The sequence below is a fragment of the Ahaetulla prasina genome, chromosome 4, assembly GCF_028640845.1.
Source record: "Ahaetulla prasina isolate Xishuangbanna chromosome 4, ASM2864084v1, whole genome shotgun sequence".
Taxonomy (NCBI): domain Eukaryota; kingdom Metazoa; phylum Chordata; class Lepidosauria; order Squamata; family Colubridae; genus Ahaetulla; species Ahaetulla prasina.
This window is the reverse complement of record NC_080542.1, coordinates 127,946,029-127,963,496: the sequence shown is the minus strand read 5'-3', so window position 1 is coordinate 127,963,496 and position 17,468 is coordinate 127,946,029. Positions and strand designations below refer to the sequence as shown.

General features: G+C 39.3%; 1 protein-coding gene across 26 annotated transcripts in view; it reads right to left on the bottom strand.

Moving 5' to 3' along the window:
- SVIL (supervillin) overlaps positions 1–17,468 on the bottom strand; it is a 186,749-nt gene that overhangs the window by 25,367 nt on the left and 143,914 nt on the right. For 21 of the 26 annotated variants that reach the window (XM_058184309.1, XM_058184300.1, XM_058184307.1 and 18 more), the window contains 9 exons: positions 15,604–15,651; positions 15,063–15,140; positions 13,553–13,618; positions 11,141–11,294; positions 6,845–6,934; positions 6,678–6,764; positions 5,061–5,238; positions 4,068–4,240; positions 2,897–3,052 (listed from right to left, as the gene is read on the bottom strand). In XM_058184309.1, coding sequence (XP_058040292.1) covers positions 2,897–3,052; positions 4,068–4,240; positions 5,061–5,238; positions 6,678–6,764; positions 6,845–6,934; positions 11,141–11,294; positions 13,553–13,618; positions 15,063–15,140; positions 15,604–15,651 — 1,030 coding nt within the window. The remainder of the gene's footprint in view (positions 1–2,896; positions 3,053–4,067; positions 4,241–5,060; positions 5,239–6,677; positions 6,765–6,844; positions 6,935–11,140; positions 11,295–13,552; positions 13,619–15,062; positions 15,141–15,603; positions 15,652–17,468) is intronic. The other 5 variants (XM_058184306.1, XM_058184323.1, XM_058184322.1 and 2 more) reach the window with 3 other exon arrangements.

The window sequence follows — 17,468 nt, the reverse complement described above, 5'->3', positions numbered from 1 at the left end:
TTGCTTCCTAAGGGAGCAGAGCAACGTTAGCTGGGACTTCCCTCCCTTCCTGCCCACGTGGGCTTCTTGTCCCGTTCCAGTTGGACCAGAGCACTGGTGGACCAGCAGCCAGTAAGGGCGGGGTGGTAATGATGGGCTGCCTGCACACATGACCCCATGGCCTGGACTCCTCCCTGCTGGAAGCTGTCATTCCTGGGCTGGCAGTGGCACTCTCGGCCCCACCACCTCGGCAGCACCATGTGCCAGCCGCGGAAACACAGAACACGCAGGCTTGCCTGAGCTCCTCCCCGCTGGGAGCTGCAGCCTAAGCAGGTGTGGCTGGCAGGGCTTTGACAGCTGGTGAGGGCAAGGTGCTGGTGGGCTGCCTGTGCAAATGATCCTGTGGCCATCAAAGCAAGGCTGAAACGCCCCTCTTGGCTCGCTCAACCAGCCGCGCAGGTCGCTTGGGCTCAGTTCCTCCTGCGGAGCTGTACTTCCCCAGAAGAGCAATAGCAGTGGCAGCTGCAGGAGGAAAGGAAGAGCAACCGGCCGGCTCAGGCGCATAGGGCAGCATTTGCTGACAGGTCAGGCAGCTGCCCTACCCACGACTCCTTCCCCAGTGTATGGCCAGAGAGCCTGGCTTAGATGGCAGCACAACAGCTGGGGTTGAGTGAGGATTGGGCCCGTCACCAAACACTGTTTTTGGGTGGCATTGGGTGCCACAATCTCCACTGCCTGGAGATCTCTGCTGCCTACCCGATTACAAAAACTTGCAGAGGAAAAACAAGAACATCACGGTTTCTGGCACTGCTCAGGAGGTGTAAAGCAAGGCAGCTAGCCGCTCTGCCTGCCCCTTCTCCAGATGACCCAGGAGGAGGGCGGTTTGGCTTCTTCTCCTGGCCTAGGAGAGGCCAATTTGCGGGCTCAGTTACTGGCAAGAGCAGCCGCCGCCACGCTAGTGGGTGCAAGGTGATGTGCCGCTTCCAGGCTAGTTTGGACAGGGACCTGAGAGTTGTGCAGGGACGGCTCACCTGAAAGAACTATGGCAGAGCCTTGCAGCTTTATCTGCTGCCTTGCCTATGAGTAAGGCCCCTCCTCCTCCTCTTCCCTTCCCCTTCCAGCAATGTACTGTTTTTCCAAACACCCGGGCCAGGCCGGGCAGCAATTCCCAGGGAGGCGCGCCGATCGAGGAGGCTCAGGCTGTATCCCCTGGCTAGCATAAACCGCTCCCTTCCCTTTCAAAATAGCCACCCAGCACTTCCCTTGGGTGCCCAGGGCCAGCAAGCAGCTCTTCTTCTGAGAGGTGTGTGTGTGTGGGGGGTGTAGAGGCTGGCACGCTGGCAGAGATGGGCTTTGGTTGTTCTTTCTGTTGTGTCCCGAACCCTTGCCTGGACTCCTCCCCGCTGGGTGCTGGGCTTCCCAGCATGTGCCCTGTGCCTTTGCTGCCTCGGCTGGAGCCTGGTTCCAGAAGCGGCCTGGAGAAGCACAGAGGTCAGGACTCAGTTGGTGAAGTGGATGCTGCGCAGGGGGCATAAGGCAAGGTGCTGCCACCCAAAAACACTGTTGCCGCAATCTTGGGAGATCTCAGGAGGAAGTGTGGAGATCTGAGAAGGCAGAAGAAAGCTAGGACTTGATGTGGGGGTGGGGGGAGAAAGTTTGGAGATCGGAGAAGACACAGAAGGCAGGAGAAAGCTTTCCTCTCTGGAAATAAACATTGCAGAGTTGCGCGTCCTCCTCCTCCTTCTCTGCACACTCACTTTCTCTTTCCTCCTGGCTAGATCTGCTGCCTGAAATTCAGGGAGGGGATTGCAGCCCTGCCACCCAAAAACGCTTGCTGAGATCGAGGCAGCAGTGTTGGCACTCGCAGCAGTGGTAGGCCAGAATTGTAGTTCCCCTCGCTCCAACCAGCAGCCTTTGCTCACGTCAAGGAACCAGCAGCCGGGCAGGAGGAGGACAAGGATGGGTGCAACGTGACACGCTGCTTCCAGCCCAGTCTGGCTAGCGGGTGGGTGAGCAGGCAGCTCTCAGGGAAGAGTGCTGCACTGGGTGACACACTGGTTGCAGGCTGCATGCAGGGCCCGAGGTGGAGGGTTGAACTTCCTCAGCTGGTGGATGGCGCTGTCGAAGTGATGGGGCTGAGAGTGCTGCCTCAGGCTGAGGAACAACTGCCAGGGAACAGGCCGGTACCTGGTTGTCTTCCGTTAGGAGGCATACCAGCCCTCTTGGAAAAAGTGGGGTGTTCATATGCGCAGTGGGGGGGGGGAACATGCGCATGGGGAGTGTGGTGGGCGGTCATGCGTGCATGCGCAAATGGGTGTGCCCATTGCATTATGGGTGCTGGCACGCAAGAGCGCTTCCGTGCTCGGACTTTTGGCACGGAACACCAAAAAGGTTCACCATCACTGTCTTAGGATATCAATCTTAAAACGTAAGCTTATTTTGATGCATAAAAACCTGCTGGGTGATTTTGGGCCAATCACTAGGAGACTGTGAGTTCTAGTCCCATTTTAGGCATGAAAGCCAACTGGAGTGGGTTAGTCACTCTCTCTCTCAGCCCAAGTCGACTAACAGGGTCATTGTTGTGGGAAAATAGGAGGAGGAAAGAGTATTAATTAGTTATCTTCACTGTCTTGTGTTATTTATAAAAATATGAGGTAAAAGTAATAAACAACTATTGTTAAATTCAAGTCCTTTTACTAATATTGCCAGATTTGAATGTGATTTAAAAATAATGATATTTACCAGAGAACATGATTACTAGATAACAAGTACATTTATTAATATATTAAACATGGTTACGGTGTCTTTCTTTTCTTTTCCCCATCTTCTCCATAGTTGAAAAAAATGACTAAAACTCCTTGCCAATATTTAAGTGTTGCATTTTGGATTAATTAAAAAATGTACTTATTCAACCTACCTTTGATCTGTAAGAGCATCAGTTTCTTGTACGGGACAGCGCTGTTGTTTGAATTCTGCTCCATCAAATTTACACTACGCAGACTAATATTGCTGAAGTTCTCTTTACTCGCTAAGCCAGCAAGTGCTACTTCTGAGAAACTTGAGTTTGCAGACACTTAAGACAGATGAAGTAGAAAAAAATGACAGAAAGAAGAGGGAAAAAAAGAAAATACAGAAAAAATAAATAAAAGAGCAGACATACAAATAAAACAAAAAAAGGACATTATATTTCATTTCCATATTTATTTAGCTCTTTTTTTCATGCACGGCTCATATCCAGCCTTTAGTTTTGTTGAGGCTGCTGAAAGAGATAACAAAAAACAAGTTGAACTCAGATTACTTTCTAGTCTGAAGACCCTCACGTTTCCAGGTGGAACATTTCAGGATAAAAATGAAAAGTGGATAGATTGTTTCATTAAATATTACCAAAAACAATAAAGTTCAAAAATATGCAAGGCCAGTTTCAATTGTTATTTGGCTTTGCATATATCCAGGTGTCTTGGCAATTCTGTCGAAAGAGAGAAGAGACAACTTTTTTTCTGGCCAGAGGACGTTTCATAGAAAATGAGAAATTACATTATCATTCTCTTTCCCTTTCTTAAATATTGTGGGTTAGCAGCGAAGCTAGGAAATTCAGGTTCTGTGGGGTCCTTGATGGTCTCTGAGTTTGGTTGTTTTCTTGTAGACCTTTAACAAGAAATAAAAAAATCAAAACAACCTCTATGTTTGTGTGCTTCTATTTTGACTTTGTGTACCAGGCATAGGCACCTATCTTATTTATGGTTTGTTTAAGATAGTTTTTCATTAATATTATAAATGGCAATCTCTGATTTAATCCATGCTTTCTAAGAAATGAAAGTTTTCATATTGGGAAACTGGATTAAAGGAGCTATAACATCAGCATCAACACTGGAATAAAAAAATAACAGTGATGGAAATACAACTTCCATGACTTGCTGCCAAGCAAATAAATCTTGGTTTACCATTCTGATTGAGAAGCACCAAGACATACACTTGGGAAAATAGAGACAATAGTGCTGTTTTCCTCAAACTGTGTCTGAATCTTAACCATCCTGCAGATGAGTCATCTCTAAAAGTACACAGAAAGCCATTTGAAACCTTAAACTTACTTTTTTCAACTTTCATCCGCTTTGACTCCACGAAGGCCACATTTAATCTCTGCTCTGTATATTCATGAAGAATGTCTTCTCTTGCTGCTAGCAATTTTAAAGGGTTCTTGGAAGCCTGGACTCTGCGTGTAGGCCTCACAGCCCGTTTGTGCTCTGCCACTGGAGAAATCAACCTGAAAAGCAAAAGATGTTCCCAATTAACTACCTTTTTCCACCAGTTTTTCTTAAAGGCAACTCACCTCTATATCTGAATGTCTTAACCAACATCCAGAAAAGCAAAGGCAATCATGAAGGCTTGTCAGACAAAACTAGGAGGAGCATAAACTAGGCCCAAATACTCTCTTGTTCCTAACATTGTTGCTTTATTGTGCCTAAATAACAAAATAGATCAGAACTGCTGTGACACCATACAAATCATTCTGAAGGGGCTACAGAGCAATACCTTAACGAAGTGATTGAGACCCACACAATAATGCCTTAAGGTTGGTCTTGTCAGTAGTGGAAGGGTGAATGGTGACATAGCTTCTGCAGTGAAAAAGGAACATGTAAATGCTTATGGAAAGAGAGGTAGATGCCCTGGACTATTTCTTGCATCTGCTTTTCAACCCTGTGATTTGCTCAATATTCCTGTGATTTGGTATGACAACCTCAATAAATACAGGAAGTGTTATAGTTGGGCTTAAAATTCCTTAAATGCTAATTTAGTAAAATGTTACAACCACTATTTGTCTCTATCTCATTTTCTTCAAATTACCGAGTTTTTATTTTCCAATGTTCTTTCCTTAGCATTTCCTTTGTGAAAATTTGATTCTTCTGTCACCCCCTGAAAATAAAAACTCCAAGAAAAACTGGAAATATTCCAACCATAAACATGCAGAAAAGAAGTTAATTGAAGTGATAATCCATATTGGAACCATGATATCTCAGAAATGACTGATTCTTGGTCCTTACCCTTTTACTAATTTTTAAAGGAATGAAAGGGAAACTACTCACTTCGGTGAATTGGGATTAAATATGGCATCAAAGTCTTCATCTAATTCCACAGGCAAAGAGGGAGATGGAAAATTCATGCATCGGTAAAATTTGGAAAATGTTTCTTCATCATCCAATTTCATGACTTCTTTCACAGACTTTCCTGTGACTGTCAAGACTGTCTCCTGCATTCCAGCAACTATAGCATATATTAAGATTATATAGTAATGTTGTATATAATAGCAGTCTTTGACTTTAAAATTTCTACCACAAAAACATTCATTTTAGTGGTGGTCTATCGATTTGGTATATAAAAGCATATCACATTCCCCCCGTGATTGACAATAAAGAACACAGATGGTTTTAATAACTCAAATAGTTGTAAAGGAGAAATTGACAAATTTAGAAAGTGTACAAAAGGCTATCAGCAGTGAGTGGTTTTCATATGATATGAAACTTTTAACAGGAAAGAATGGACAATACAAATTCTTTGATGTCCTGCTTGTAGACTGTCTACAACAAGTATCTTGTCGGCAATAGTGGAGAACTAGCAGTTTAGCTAGATAAATCTTTAATCTGAAAGATATACTAGTTATCGGAGCATGAATTTCCTATTGTCAGTTATGCTACACAAAGGTTTATAAGCGAACTAGAAGATTTTTTAAAAATTTGGTTGCAGTAACACATGAAATTTTCTCTAGTGAATATAGAGGTGATGACAATGTTTAGCTGTCACAGCCTCAATGATTAATGATCAGGGGTTATGGGAATGGTTGGTTACCTGGGACATTTAAAACACCAGGTTGGAAAGGGCTAGCAACAAGATGGTCAAAATGTATATTCTTTCTCTCGAGCTCTTAAGATAATAGTTTAACAGAAATCAGTTGTCTTAAGTAAAAATGAGAAACACTCCCTCTTTCTTATCTATTAAAAACTTAAATAGCCAAAGAAGAAGGCAAAACCATGGTAGCAAAAATCTATTTTAATTACTCATCCTGCCCATTTAGTATGAAGTAACTAAGCAAACAACTATGGTGTATGTCAAACAAAAATCCAAAGATTAAATTTAAAAACAATCTATGTCTCAGCCATGTTTGTTCCCTAACTGTCATGAGAAATATATTTGGTGTTCTCTGGGACATCATTATTTGTCAGGGTTTTTTTTAAAGCCATTATAACATTTTCTAATCTAATTATGGTTAGCAGGAAGACATGGTGTTTAGCAATTTTTAAAATAAAGAATACTTATACTATTAATATTTTTGTACGAAAAATGTATAAACCATTTGAAGCATTGTTTTTCAAACTTGGAAACTGTGTGAGCTTCAATTCCCAGTATTCCCCAGCTAACATACTTGCTGGAGAATTACGGGAGTAGAAGTCAATATGTGTTAAAACTGCTAGTGTGAAAAACACTGATTTAGATCATTAAATATTTCAAACATTGATATGTATATAAATGTATATGCTACATGCTACAAGGTGCTATTCATCTCCTTAACAAAATAAATTTTTGCTAATGAGTCCTTACTTATAATTCTTAATATAAGCCACAAACCATTATTGGAATAATGAATAAAGTTATTCACACAGGACAGCAAACTAAAACACAGGCTGCCTTCTTAAGATTTTACAGACCTTTATTGTTGAGTCTTCCTAAGAAAGTTTCCAGTTTATCCAACTTCATGTCTGATTCTAATTGCATATCTGGCCTCGCTTCAATTTCTAAAGAAAATAAGAGTAAAAACAATCAACTTTTTAAAAAGAAGAATTCAAACTCTTCTTTACATATTTTAATGACTTACCTTCCAGGGGTTTTGAAATAGGTGAGGTTGATTTTAGCCTGTTGGAGAAAGGGGATGTCACTGGATGGACGTCAGTTGGTGATGCTAAGCCTGCGAAATAATAAAACACTTAATTTCATATCAAAGAATGGATGTTTCTAATTTTCTGCACAATCTAGTTTTCAGGCATGCCTGAAACTTTTCAGGCAATCCAAAAAGTCTGGCATAAGTATATTCCTTGAAGGACATTAAGAGCAGGGGTGAAATGCTCCCAGTTCGGACCGGATTGCCTGATCCGGAAGCGATGGCGGCGGGTGGTTCGGAGAACAGGTAGCAAAAATCCCTGGCCCTGCCACAGCTGAGCCGCGCAATCATCAGAGAGTTTTTTTAAAAAAAACTTTTAAAAGCATTTTTTCTTCGGCCGAAAAAAATGCTTTTAAAAGTAAAAAAAAACCTTTGATGATCAAGCAGCTCAGCTGGGATCGTCAGAACCCTTTAAAATCATTTTTTTAACAACCTCTTACAACAGCCCCCGCCCATGCCCACACAATCGACCAGTCACCACTTGCCTACTTGCTGCTTCTTTCAGGCTCGCTAAGCCTTGCTTTGGCTGCTGCAATCAATTGCATCAGCTAGCAACTGAATCTGCCTGCCTGCAATCCATCTCATCGGTGAGCAATTCAAACTGCCTGCCTCCAATTGGGTAAGTAACTGGGGGGGGGGGGAGCTTTAAAAAAATAGTTAATTGGTTTTTTAAAGTTTTTTTTTTTTAAGACGGGAATTTAAAGTTAAGGAAGCTTTAAATTTAGCTGCTTTTATCTAAAAAATATAAATTAAATAAAATAATAAAATAAAATATTTCTGCAACTTTCTGAGATTTGGTGTGTTTCTGTAGTGTTTCACTCTAACTACACAAACACACAAAATCTCACAAAGCTGTATGTGGCATTTTGTGTGTGTGTGTGTGAGTCAGTTGTGTTGTGTTGTGTGTGTGTAAAGTGTGAAAATTGGTTTTTGGGCTTTTTGTGGCTGTGTGAGGTTCCTGCTTGTTGCAGGGGCCATTTTGGGTGAGGTGCAGCTGCTTTTACTTGTATGTACTTTACATACACAAAGCTGTATATGGCATTTTGTGTGTGTGTGTGTGTGTGAGTCAGTTGTGTTGTGTTGAGTGTGTGTAAAGTGTGAAAGTTGGTTTTTGAGCTTTTTGTGGCTGTGTGAGGTTTTTGGTACCTCTCATTGTTTTATGTACTTTGTTTATTATTTTTATTATTTATTGTTATTGGCCTCGCCCACCCGGTCACCTGACCACCAAACCACACCCACCAATTAAGCCACGCCCACAGAGCCAGTAGGGAAAATTTTTAGATTTCACTCCTGATTAAGAGGCTCTATTTTTGCACTAATTATGCATTCACCAAATGCTTAAATCAGCTAAATAAGTAGAATGTTCAGATTCCATGGAAAATAGGCAATATGGGCAGCTTTTTAGGGGTTTAAACAGAGAGTTTTTGAAGATACAAATAACCCAATTCCTTGCTTTAATATGGTATTTAAAAACATGAGCAATTGCTGGAGCAATAGTGCTGGAGAAATATGGGCAAATCTCCAGAAACTTATTTAAGGTAAAGCATATGTTATGTTTTCAAGACAGTCTTGCCCAGACTGTCCAATAAATATGTATCGAATATTTCTGCAGTGCTTATAGCCCAGGTTGTTGAGAGTGTGGTGGCACGACAGCTCCCCCAGTACCTGGATGAAACTGTCTACCTTGACCCATTCTAGTCCGGCTTCCGGCCTGGGTACAGCATGGAGACGGCTTCAGTCGCGTTGGTAGATGATCTCTGGAGGGCTCAGGACAGGGGTTGTTCCTCTGCTCTGGTCCTATTAGATCTTTCAGCGGCTTTTGATACCATCGACCATGGTATCATGCTGCGACGGTTGGAGGGTTTGGGAGTGGGGGGCACCGTTTTTCGGTGGTTCTCCTCCTATCTTTCTGACCGGTCTCAGATGGTGTTGGCAGGAGGGCAGAGGTCGGTCGTAAGGCACCTCATGAGTGGGGTGCCACAGGGGTCGGTTCTCTCGCCTCTTCTGTTCAATATCTACATGAAGCTGCTAGGCGAGATCATTCGTGGTTTTGAGGTGCAATGCCATCTATACGCTGATGATACTCAGCTGTATATTTCCACCCCTAACCACCCCAACGAGGCCGTTGAAGTGATGTCCCGGTGTCTGGAGGCCGTGTGGGTCTGGATGGGGAAGAACCCTTCCAAGACTGAGTGGCTGTGGATGCCGGCATCCTGGTACAGTCAGCTGACTCCATCGCTGACTGTTGGGGGCGAGTCATTGGCCCCTATGGAGAGGGTCCGCAACTTAGGCGTTCTCCTGGACGTACGGCTATCTTTAGAAGAGCATATGACGGCCATCGCCAGGGGAGCTTTTTATCAGGTCCCTTCTTTGACCGGGACTACTTATACACAGTCACTCATGCCCTAGTCATTTCCTGACTGGACTACTGTAACGCTCTCTACATGGGGCTCCCCTTGAAGGGCATCCGGAGGCTCCAACTGGTCCACAATGCGGCTGCGCGGGTAATAGAGAGAGCAACTCGAGGCTCCCATGTAACACCTCTCCTGCGCAGGCTGCACTGGCTTCCGGTGGTCTTCCGGGTGCAATTCAAGGTGTTGGTTACCACCTTTAAAGCACTCCATGGCATAGGACCGGGTTATTTACGAGACCGCCTGCTGCCACCAATAGCCTCCCATCGACCTGTGAACTCCCAGACTCCCAGGGTCTCCTCAGGGTGCCATCAGTCAAACAATGTCGACTGGCGACCCCCAGGGGGAGGGCCTTCTCTGTGAGGGTGCCTGCCCTCTGGAATGAGCTGCCTCCAGGGATTCATCAATTCCCTGACCTGCGGACCTTCAGACGCGAGCTAAAGACCTGGTTGTTTTATCGCGCAGGGCTGGCCTAATTTAATTTTAACATGGGTTTTATCATGGTCCTATTATAGTTTTAATTTTGTTTCGGCTGAATTGAATTAGATTTTTAAAATGTTCTTAATTTTTATGTATTTTTTATCTGGCTGTAAACCGCCCTGAGTCCTTTGGGAGAAGGGCGGTATATAAATTTAATAAATAAATAAATAAATAAATAAATAAATCATACTGTAAGACATCACTAAAATATGCTAACAAAAGAACATGTACCTCACTGAGTACTAGTCTTTGTTAGATCTTACAATTTTCCATTTCCATGGTCTGCTAATATTTCCCCACTTTATAATTTAGAAGATCTAACAGTAATTGACTCCTCTGATAGAATAACTTTTTTTTTCTCAGTGAGGAATCATTGAAGAACTTTTAAATTCTAAATTCTCTTAGAGTGCTTAAGATATAAATCCAGGGGCATTTGTGTCTGGAGGCTCAGTTTTATTCTTCCATTTGCAGATTGTTAACTCCTTCTGAGAAAATGTGGCTATTGGATAGAATAGAAAGTTAGACTATACAACTGAAATTTTCGCCTTAATACCTCTGGGACAAATAGTCATTGCTATAACAAGGTATACCAAGAATGAGACATTTGTGGCCCTCCAATATGTTGTTAAACTATAATTCCAGGCAACCTTGTATACAAATGATTGTTGGAAAGGAATATTAATGTTCTAACTAAGCAACATCTGAAGAAACAGAGGATGCTGTGAATTAGATAAAAAGTTGGCCATGTTTTTCTATTTTTTAAATTGGGCTTTCACAGACTGCTGTGCTCCTAAACATTAGCCACACAGAAACCAAGGAAATGTCTTTATTCCTAATATAAAATCCCATCAGTTAAGCTGCCAGAATAAAATATAAATGCATCCTAAAAATAGTTTGATATTCTGTTTAAGTGGTTTCATGATCAGCTTGCTCACTCAGTTATGGTGTATTTTGTTTCCTATTTCAGTGGCAACCTATTATGTCCATCAAGATATAACAACATTGCAGACTTCAGAAAAGAAATAGTTTGCTGTTTTTGCTGCTGGTGATATTCTGTTCAATTGAGTTTTAAATATCAGTGAAATGTCTCCTTAAATAAGATGTAGATCAAAATAAAAAATAACTTTTGGAAATGAAAGTAACATAAATCCTTGGCAAAATCTTTTTTTGTTGCTTCAGGTTTCTAACTTTTTAAACATCCAGATACAAAGGATAAATTTACTGATTCATTGTTTTTAATTGTTTTAACTGTTTTAGAATTGTAGGCTGCCCAGAATCACTTGGATGAAAATGGCAGCTATAAAAATTGAACAAATAAATAAAATTAAATAAATTTGCTGACCTTTTTTTACCATTCTGCCAGCCACTGTAAACTGGGTAGAATCATTTGATGCTCCCTTGCCTTTAACTTTCCAAGCTTCTTCTCGAACACTTATTAATTGCTTTCTTTCTTCAATTGTCATTTGACTTTGATTTTCACAGGTATCCACATTCCTCTGTTTTTTCAAAGAATAAATGTGGTTATCAATATTTTATATATCTTTTATAGGATTACATGATTAGATTAGGGTTTCAAATGATTACATTGAAATTTTGAACTTTAGAGATTTCAAGGTACTCTGTACTTATTTTCTTTCATAATACAGTTGAATAGCGCAAAAGTTCCTTTTTTGGCCTTCAAGGTACAATGAATACATCTATAAAACTGTTGCAAACTGTATCACAGCCCTGATCTGCTTCATATATTATGATCTTCTCCAAAGTTTCAGTCATGGGTATTTTCCCCCTCACCTGTCATTTAATCTAACTGGAAATTCCAGATATTGAATTAGTAATGTTCTAAATAGTCTGTCCTATGGGATACCACAAAATTATTTATTTTCTCAAAGTTATACAAACCTCATTCCCAAGAATAGTGTGAGACAATAAATAACCTGGTTATTTATTTAATTTAAATGTCAATAACCTTTGTATGTTTAGTATTTGGTTGATTACTATGTATAGTATAGCTATATAAAGAAAAAATAAGAGTTGACAGTCTGGGAGCATGCAAATTATGCCTTTTTCTCAGATAAAAGCAGTCCATTTATCAAATGATAATATTTTCACTTTAATCAACAATCCTTCAGCAGTATTCATCTACAATGCAACAATTCTATTATCTTTCTTTTAGCAGCAATGTCACAAGAAATAATTTTTAAAAATATATAAACGGGTGCTTTTTTCCCTTAATGTGTGTATATGGCACTAGTGTGAGAGAGCTTTATAATGAACACAAGTTTAGAGCACCTGGGAATTTTTTTACTTGGATACAAGGACATCTTAAAAAACTAATGTTGTACATTTTTGTATTAGCTATGTCCAGATATTTACTAGTCAAAAAATATTAATGCAACAAAAAATAAGTGAAATAAAGAAAAAGACAAGGATTGCCACAGAAGTTTATGTTTTTTTATAGAAACAAGATAGATATACAGCTAGGAAACAAATTCATAAGTTCTATTATAAACGATGTAATCCCACTAAAAGATGTAGGCTATCAGTTGAAGTAAAGCATTTACTATAAGATACTATAATATTCTGTATTTGTATTATCAAAAGCATTTCCAGATACCCTGGATTCACTTCCACTATACAACAAAAAAGAGCCATGTACTATATTATGCAACTAATAGTACAAATGATTCTAGCACAAATGAACAAAATCATACGACCCAAAACTTCCTCCCAGAAGGATGCTAGACTTCTATTGACAAAAAGTCTCACTTGAGCTTTAAGGAGTATACAAGGATCTATATGTCAGAAATTGAATGAAATCAGGACAAAGAATCAAATAAGACTACAGCAGCAAAGTTAATTTATTAATTAATTTATTCAATTTGATGCTGCCAAACTCCAAACGACTCTTATATGTTCGGAGCCATGATGGCGCAGTGGTTAGAATGCAGTATTGCAGGCTGACTCTGTCCATTACCAAATGGTCGATTCTGACCATTTCAAGGCTGATTCAACCTTCCCTCCTTTCAGGGTTGGTAAAATGAGGACCCAGATTATTAGGGGCAGCAACTGAGAATGCTGTAAAGCACTGTGAAGCGGTATATAAGTCTAAGTGCTACTGCTATTTGGCATTAAAATTCAATTTAAATACTACCTATGCATTTTGTAATAAGGATCATTAAACTGCAATCACAAGTTCTGAATAGATACATTTATCCTATCATCTGAATAAGTTATCCCTGTCTCATAATCATCAGCGCGTACAAACAATTCAGAATTAAATAAAATAGAAGGCATAAAATTAAGTTTATCAGTTCCTGAGCTGAGAATATTTGGTAACATACCTCAGAGATGATCTACTTAAGATCATATTAACTTCTGACCTTATAAACAATGCTGAAATGCTCCATGGTGGAAAACACAAATATGCAAAAAAGAGATCTTTGGGACGATATCTTAGCTCACAACAGTTAAAGAAAGAATACAGAACAAAGTGAAATAAATTCCTTCCTATATAAAGTAGGGCCTATTTCTACAGTAATATAATTTTTAATATACACACAGCCTGGAAGCGCCATTTGCATGCATTTGAGTCACTAGACTAAAAAGAATCTGACTTTGTACAAGTCAGAATCCAGCCACACAAATAATGAGAATTTTGCCCAATATAATCATGTCTGAAATCATTGCTTTTCAAAACTGTTTCATTTCACTGCTTGCTAAGCTAAAGAAACAGGCAGAAAAGTCAATATTTCACCTTCCATCTCCAAGGGTGACGGTCAAACTCCAGGAGGGTTGGCTGTGTCAAACTAGCATTGTTGACCTTAAGGGAAAAGAAACCCAAGTATCAGAAAGAAATACAGCACAGAAACAGGGTCAGAATTGAAGCAGGGAGTCCAAGAGCTCCAATCTGAATTGTTAAGGCAATACAGAGAAACTAGCATATTTAAGGTAACTTAAATCTAGAACATCAAGCAATGGTTTGTGCTGGTGATCAAGAACCTTATGTCACAATGGTGCCCTCACATTGATAAATGTTATTTTGGAAGAGGTGGAGCTCTTGTCTCACAATCAAGAGGTTGTGAGTTCGATCCTAGGTCGAGGCAGATGTAGGGTCTCCTGCTTGGGCAGGGAGTTAGACTAGATGACCCTGCAAGGTCCATTCCAACTCTGTTAATCTGTTAAATCTGTTAAACACAGAAATTTGGTTTAAGTGTCTGGATTCTTATACTAAATGTTCCTAGATATATTCAGAAGACTTGAATTTATTTTAGAAAAAAAGAGCTAAGAAATATCCAGAATAATAATAGAATGATGACTGAAGATATTTATTATGGAGGATATGATTAGGCAAACATCCGAAAATTTAAAAGGAAATTAAAGTAATTCCACTGGTTCTTTTGAAAATCTCCTGAACTCTTTTTTTCCTTCACTAAGTTATTTTCATTATTATATTGTAAGATTATTAATGAGTTCTAAGAATTCTTTTTTCCCCCCTAAACTTTATCAGCTTGTGGGCATTGTTTGTAACTGATCATATGCACATCACTCTTGGAGTACCTTTGGCTATGTAAACAGTAAAATATATAAAGCAAATAAATCGTAACTTCCACTATTGCTGCCTTCTTTAACCTAAGATTAAAGACATGAAATGTACATATATAAAATGTATTTTATACAAATTTCTATCATATTGCAATTCAAAATTAATTTTGAATACCTAATCTGAAAGCAAACTTGTACATTTTTTAACAATTGACTTTACAGAATATGGAGCCAGTTTGATATAAAGATTAAAGCACCACACTAGAAACTGGGAGACTGCGAGTTCTAGTTCCTACTGACGCACAAAATCAGCTGGGTGATATTGGGCCAATCACTCTCAATCCTAGGAAGAAGGCAATAGTATAGCCACTTCGGAAAATCTAGCCAAGAAAAGTGTTAAGACTGATTCAAAAATATACCCCTTCCACACATACATACAACTACTGTATATTGGAAAACAATGTAAATGATCTGTTATGGCTATATCATTGATGTCTAAGAAGTGAGCTAGAACTGAAAGTACACTAAAAAAAGAGAATGAATAGAAGAAATGAGACTTATTCTATACAACCTTCCCCAACTATCGAGATATTGGAATACAAATCTAAGAACTTTCAGACAGAAAAGCTGTTGATTGATAAATGTGGAGCTGGGGAAAACTTTATTGAATAAGTGCTCAATAAATTGCAAGACCTAGCCTAGAGTATGCAAGATTTGCTCACCTGATTAATAGGTATGAAGGAATGAAGTTTATGGGCAGCAAGTATAGCAGGAGAATAAGTAGAAGCATAGACAGGTTCCTATGAACAGGGGGCAGAAGCATAGGACAGAATTAGAAAGACATGGAAATGATATGTTAGACAGTTAGAAAAGAGTAGAAGAAGAAATGAGTTTCCGTCAAATATTTGATGAAAGTTCTTACATTCAAGTGTTACAGGATTTGTCAATCTAGCCAATATGCTGCAATAACCAAACAAGAAAATCCATGCAAGAAGGTTACACTTATTATAGCCACTCAAATGCAGCCATAGAAAGGATTAGTGATGATAGAAAGTTCTGAAGAAGGCAAGCATGGAGAATGACTTTTAATCACACCAGCAATACTTTGGCTAGTAGTGTATTTGGCTCTTTTTAGAAAAAAAGAAGTGTCCATAATTGTGATGCACCACTACCACATAGAGCTTGAACATAAAGCTGACCATAACCAGAAAACAATAAGCCTGCGTGCCTAGAATAGCCGCTCTGCATTCATGTCAGGCTTACCCAAAGAAGCTTAGATATGGCTTTATCATCTGAACCTCCTCCTTCTTCCTACAGGTTGAAACAGACAGGAAACATTGCAGAGAATGAGAGAAGGGAAAAGTTGGAAAGAACTACCTTGTGTCCTGGATAGTACGGTTCTTTGTCTAAGTAACAGATGCAAAAAAAAAAAAAAATAAGAAGAAGAAGAAGGAGAAGGAGAAGGAGAAGGAGAGGAAGAGGAGGAGGTGGAGGAGGTGGAGGAGGAGGAGGAGGAGGAAGAGGAAGAAGAAGAAGAAGAAGAAGAAGAAGAAGAAGAAGAAGAAGAAGAAGAAGAAGAAGAAGAAGAAGAAGAAGAAGAAGAAGAAGAAGAGGAGGAGGAGGAGGAGCTACCAATGTCAACAGCTGCCAACTGATAGCTACAGGGACAAAGCAATTACTAGCCACTTCTTTTTTTAGAAAGATATTCATACTTTATTCAACAATTTTTAATCATAACTTCTCCTTCTGTTCACTTTTGTCAAGATCATTTTTAGTTTTTGGTAAATTTTGAAAGATTAATCTTTTGCAAGAGGCCTTTGCTGGAATAAAGTGTAATTAAAATCCTTCGGTTTGGTTAATCTTCTGACATAATGACCCCAAGCTCAGTGAATAATCTGGTGCTCAAAATGTAAATGTAATAAAGAATAGCCATTTCATTGTTGGAAAAAATTAATAGAGAGATTTTGAGGGGGGAGATCTTGTGTGATTGTGAAAATATGGAAGAAGGGGAAAAATTAAAATACAAAGATAATGAGGAAAAAAGGACTTCTTCAGATACAATTTTATTCCTATCTGGATGTTTTAAAAATATTAAACCAATTACAACTTTATACTTATGAATTAACAATTAATCTGCCCTAATGCCGTAAAATGCGACAATTGTGTCAACAACTGTAGCAGATGGGCACAATTAATCCATATATATCTAGTACCAATACCATGATACCATCGATATTGACATATGCAATATTTCTATCAAAACTGTGCATGTATTTATTTAAAATATTTTATTATTTCTGAATGAGATTTCCATATATCTCAATGATTTCCATATCTTAATTTAAAACATTTGCATTTGCAAAAGAGACAGTCTTAGACTTTACAGCTACCAACTTTTGAAATTCCTCATTCTGAAATAATATTTTATTATGAGATAGCCAGACAAGAAGCATACCCATATGTACTAATTCTACTTTACTGTAATGTTACATTAACAGAATCTTTCAAGTCTCAAAGTACATCTTTCCCCTTCACCCTTATATCCCAAGAAACTAGGGAGGGTCCCTTCTGAGATGTCTGCCATGCCCCCATTTCTTCTATGAGCTCAGCTGCCTCTTATTTGATCATTCGACTGGCTGTGGCTCTTCCTTCTGTCTCCCAAAGTCATTCCCACACACCATTACATAATTACTCTAAAAACAGTTGAAAGTGTGTTGTTTCTTACATTCTTTCAAGGTGTTAACATGCCTAAATATTTTAGGACTGTCTTTAATTTTTAGATAATTTGCAATCTTAACTAAAAGGTTACTGATTAAAGTTTATTTGGTGGCAGCACTTTATTGCTTAAAACCATTCCTGTTTTATTCCAATGACATTTATATTTAGTGATGCTTCGGGTTGATGTTGTATTCTTTGTATTTTGTATTTTTTGTACAAATAAAGCACATAAAGCAAAAGTACTCACTGCTCCAACTCTACCTAATAGCATGCACCAACAACTGACTAACAGCAACCCTGAGTTGAATGAGATAAAGAAGTTATCACTAACCATTTGTCAAACAATTCTCAGTATGATTGTTATACTACTGAACCAGAATTTATGGTTCTTTTAAGCCATAATATATACA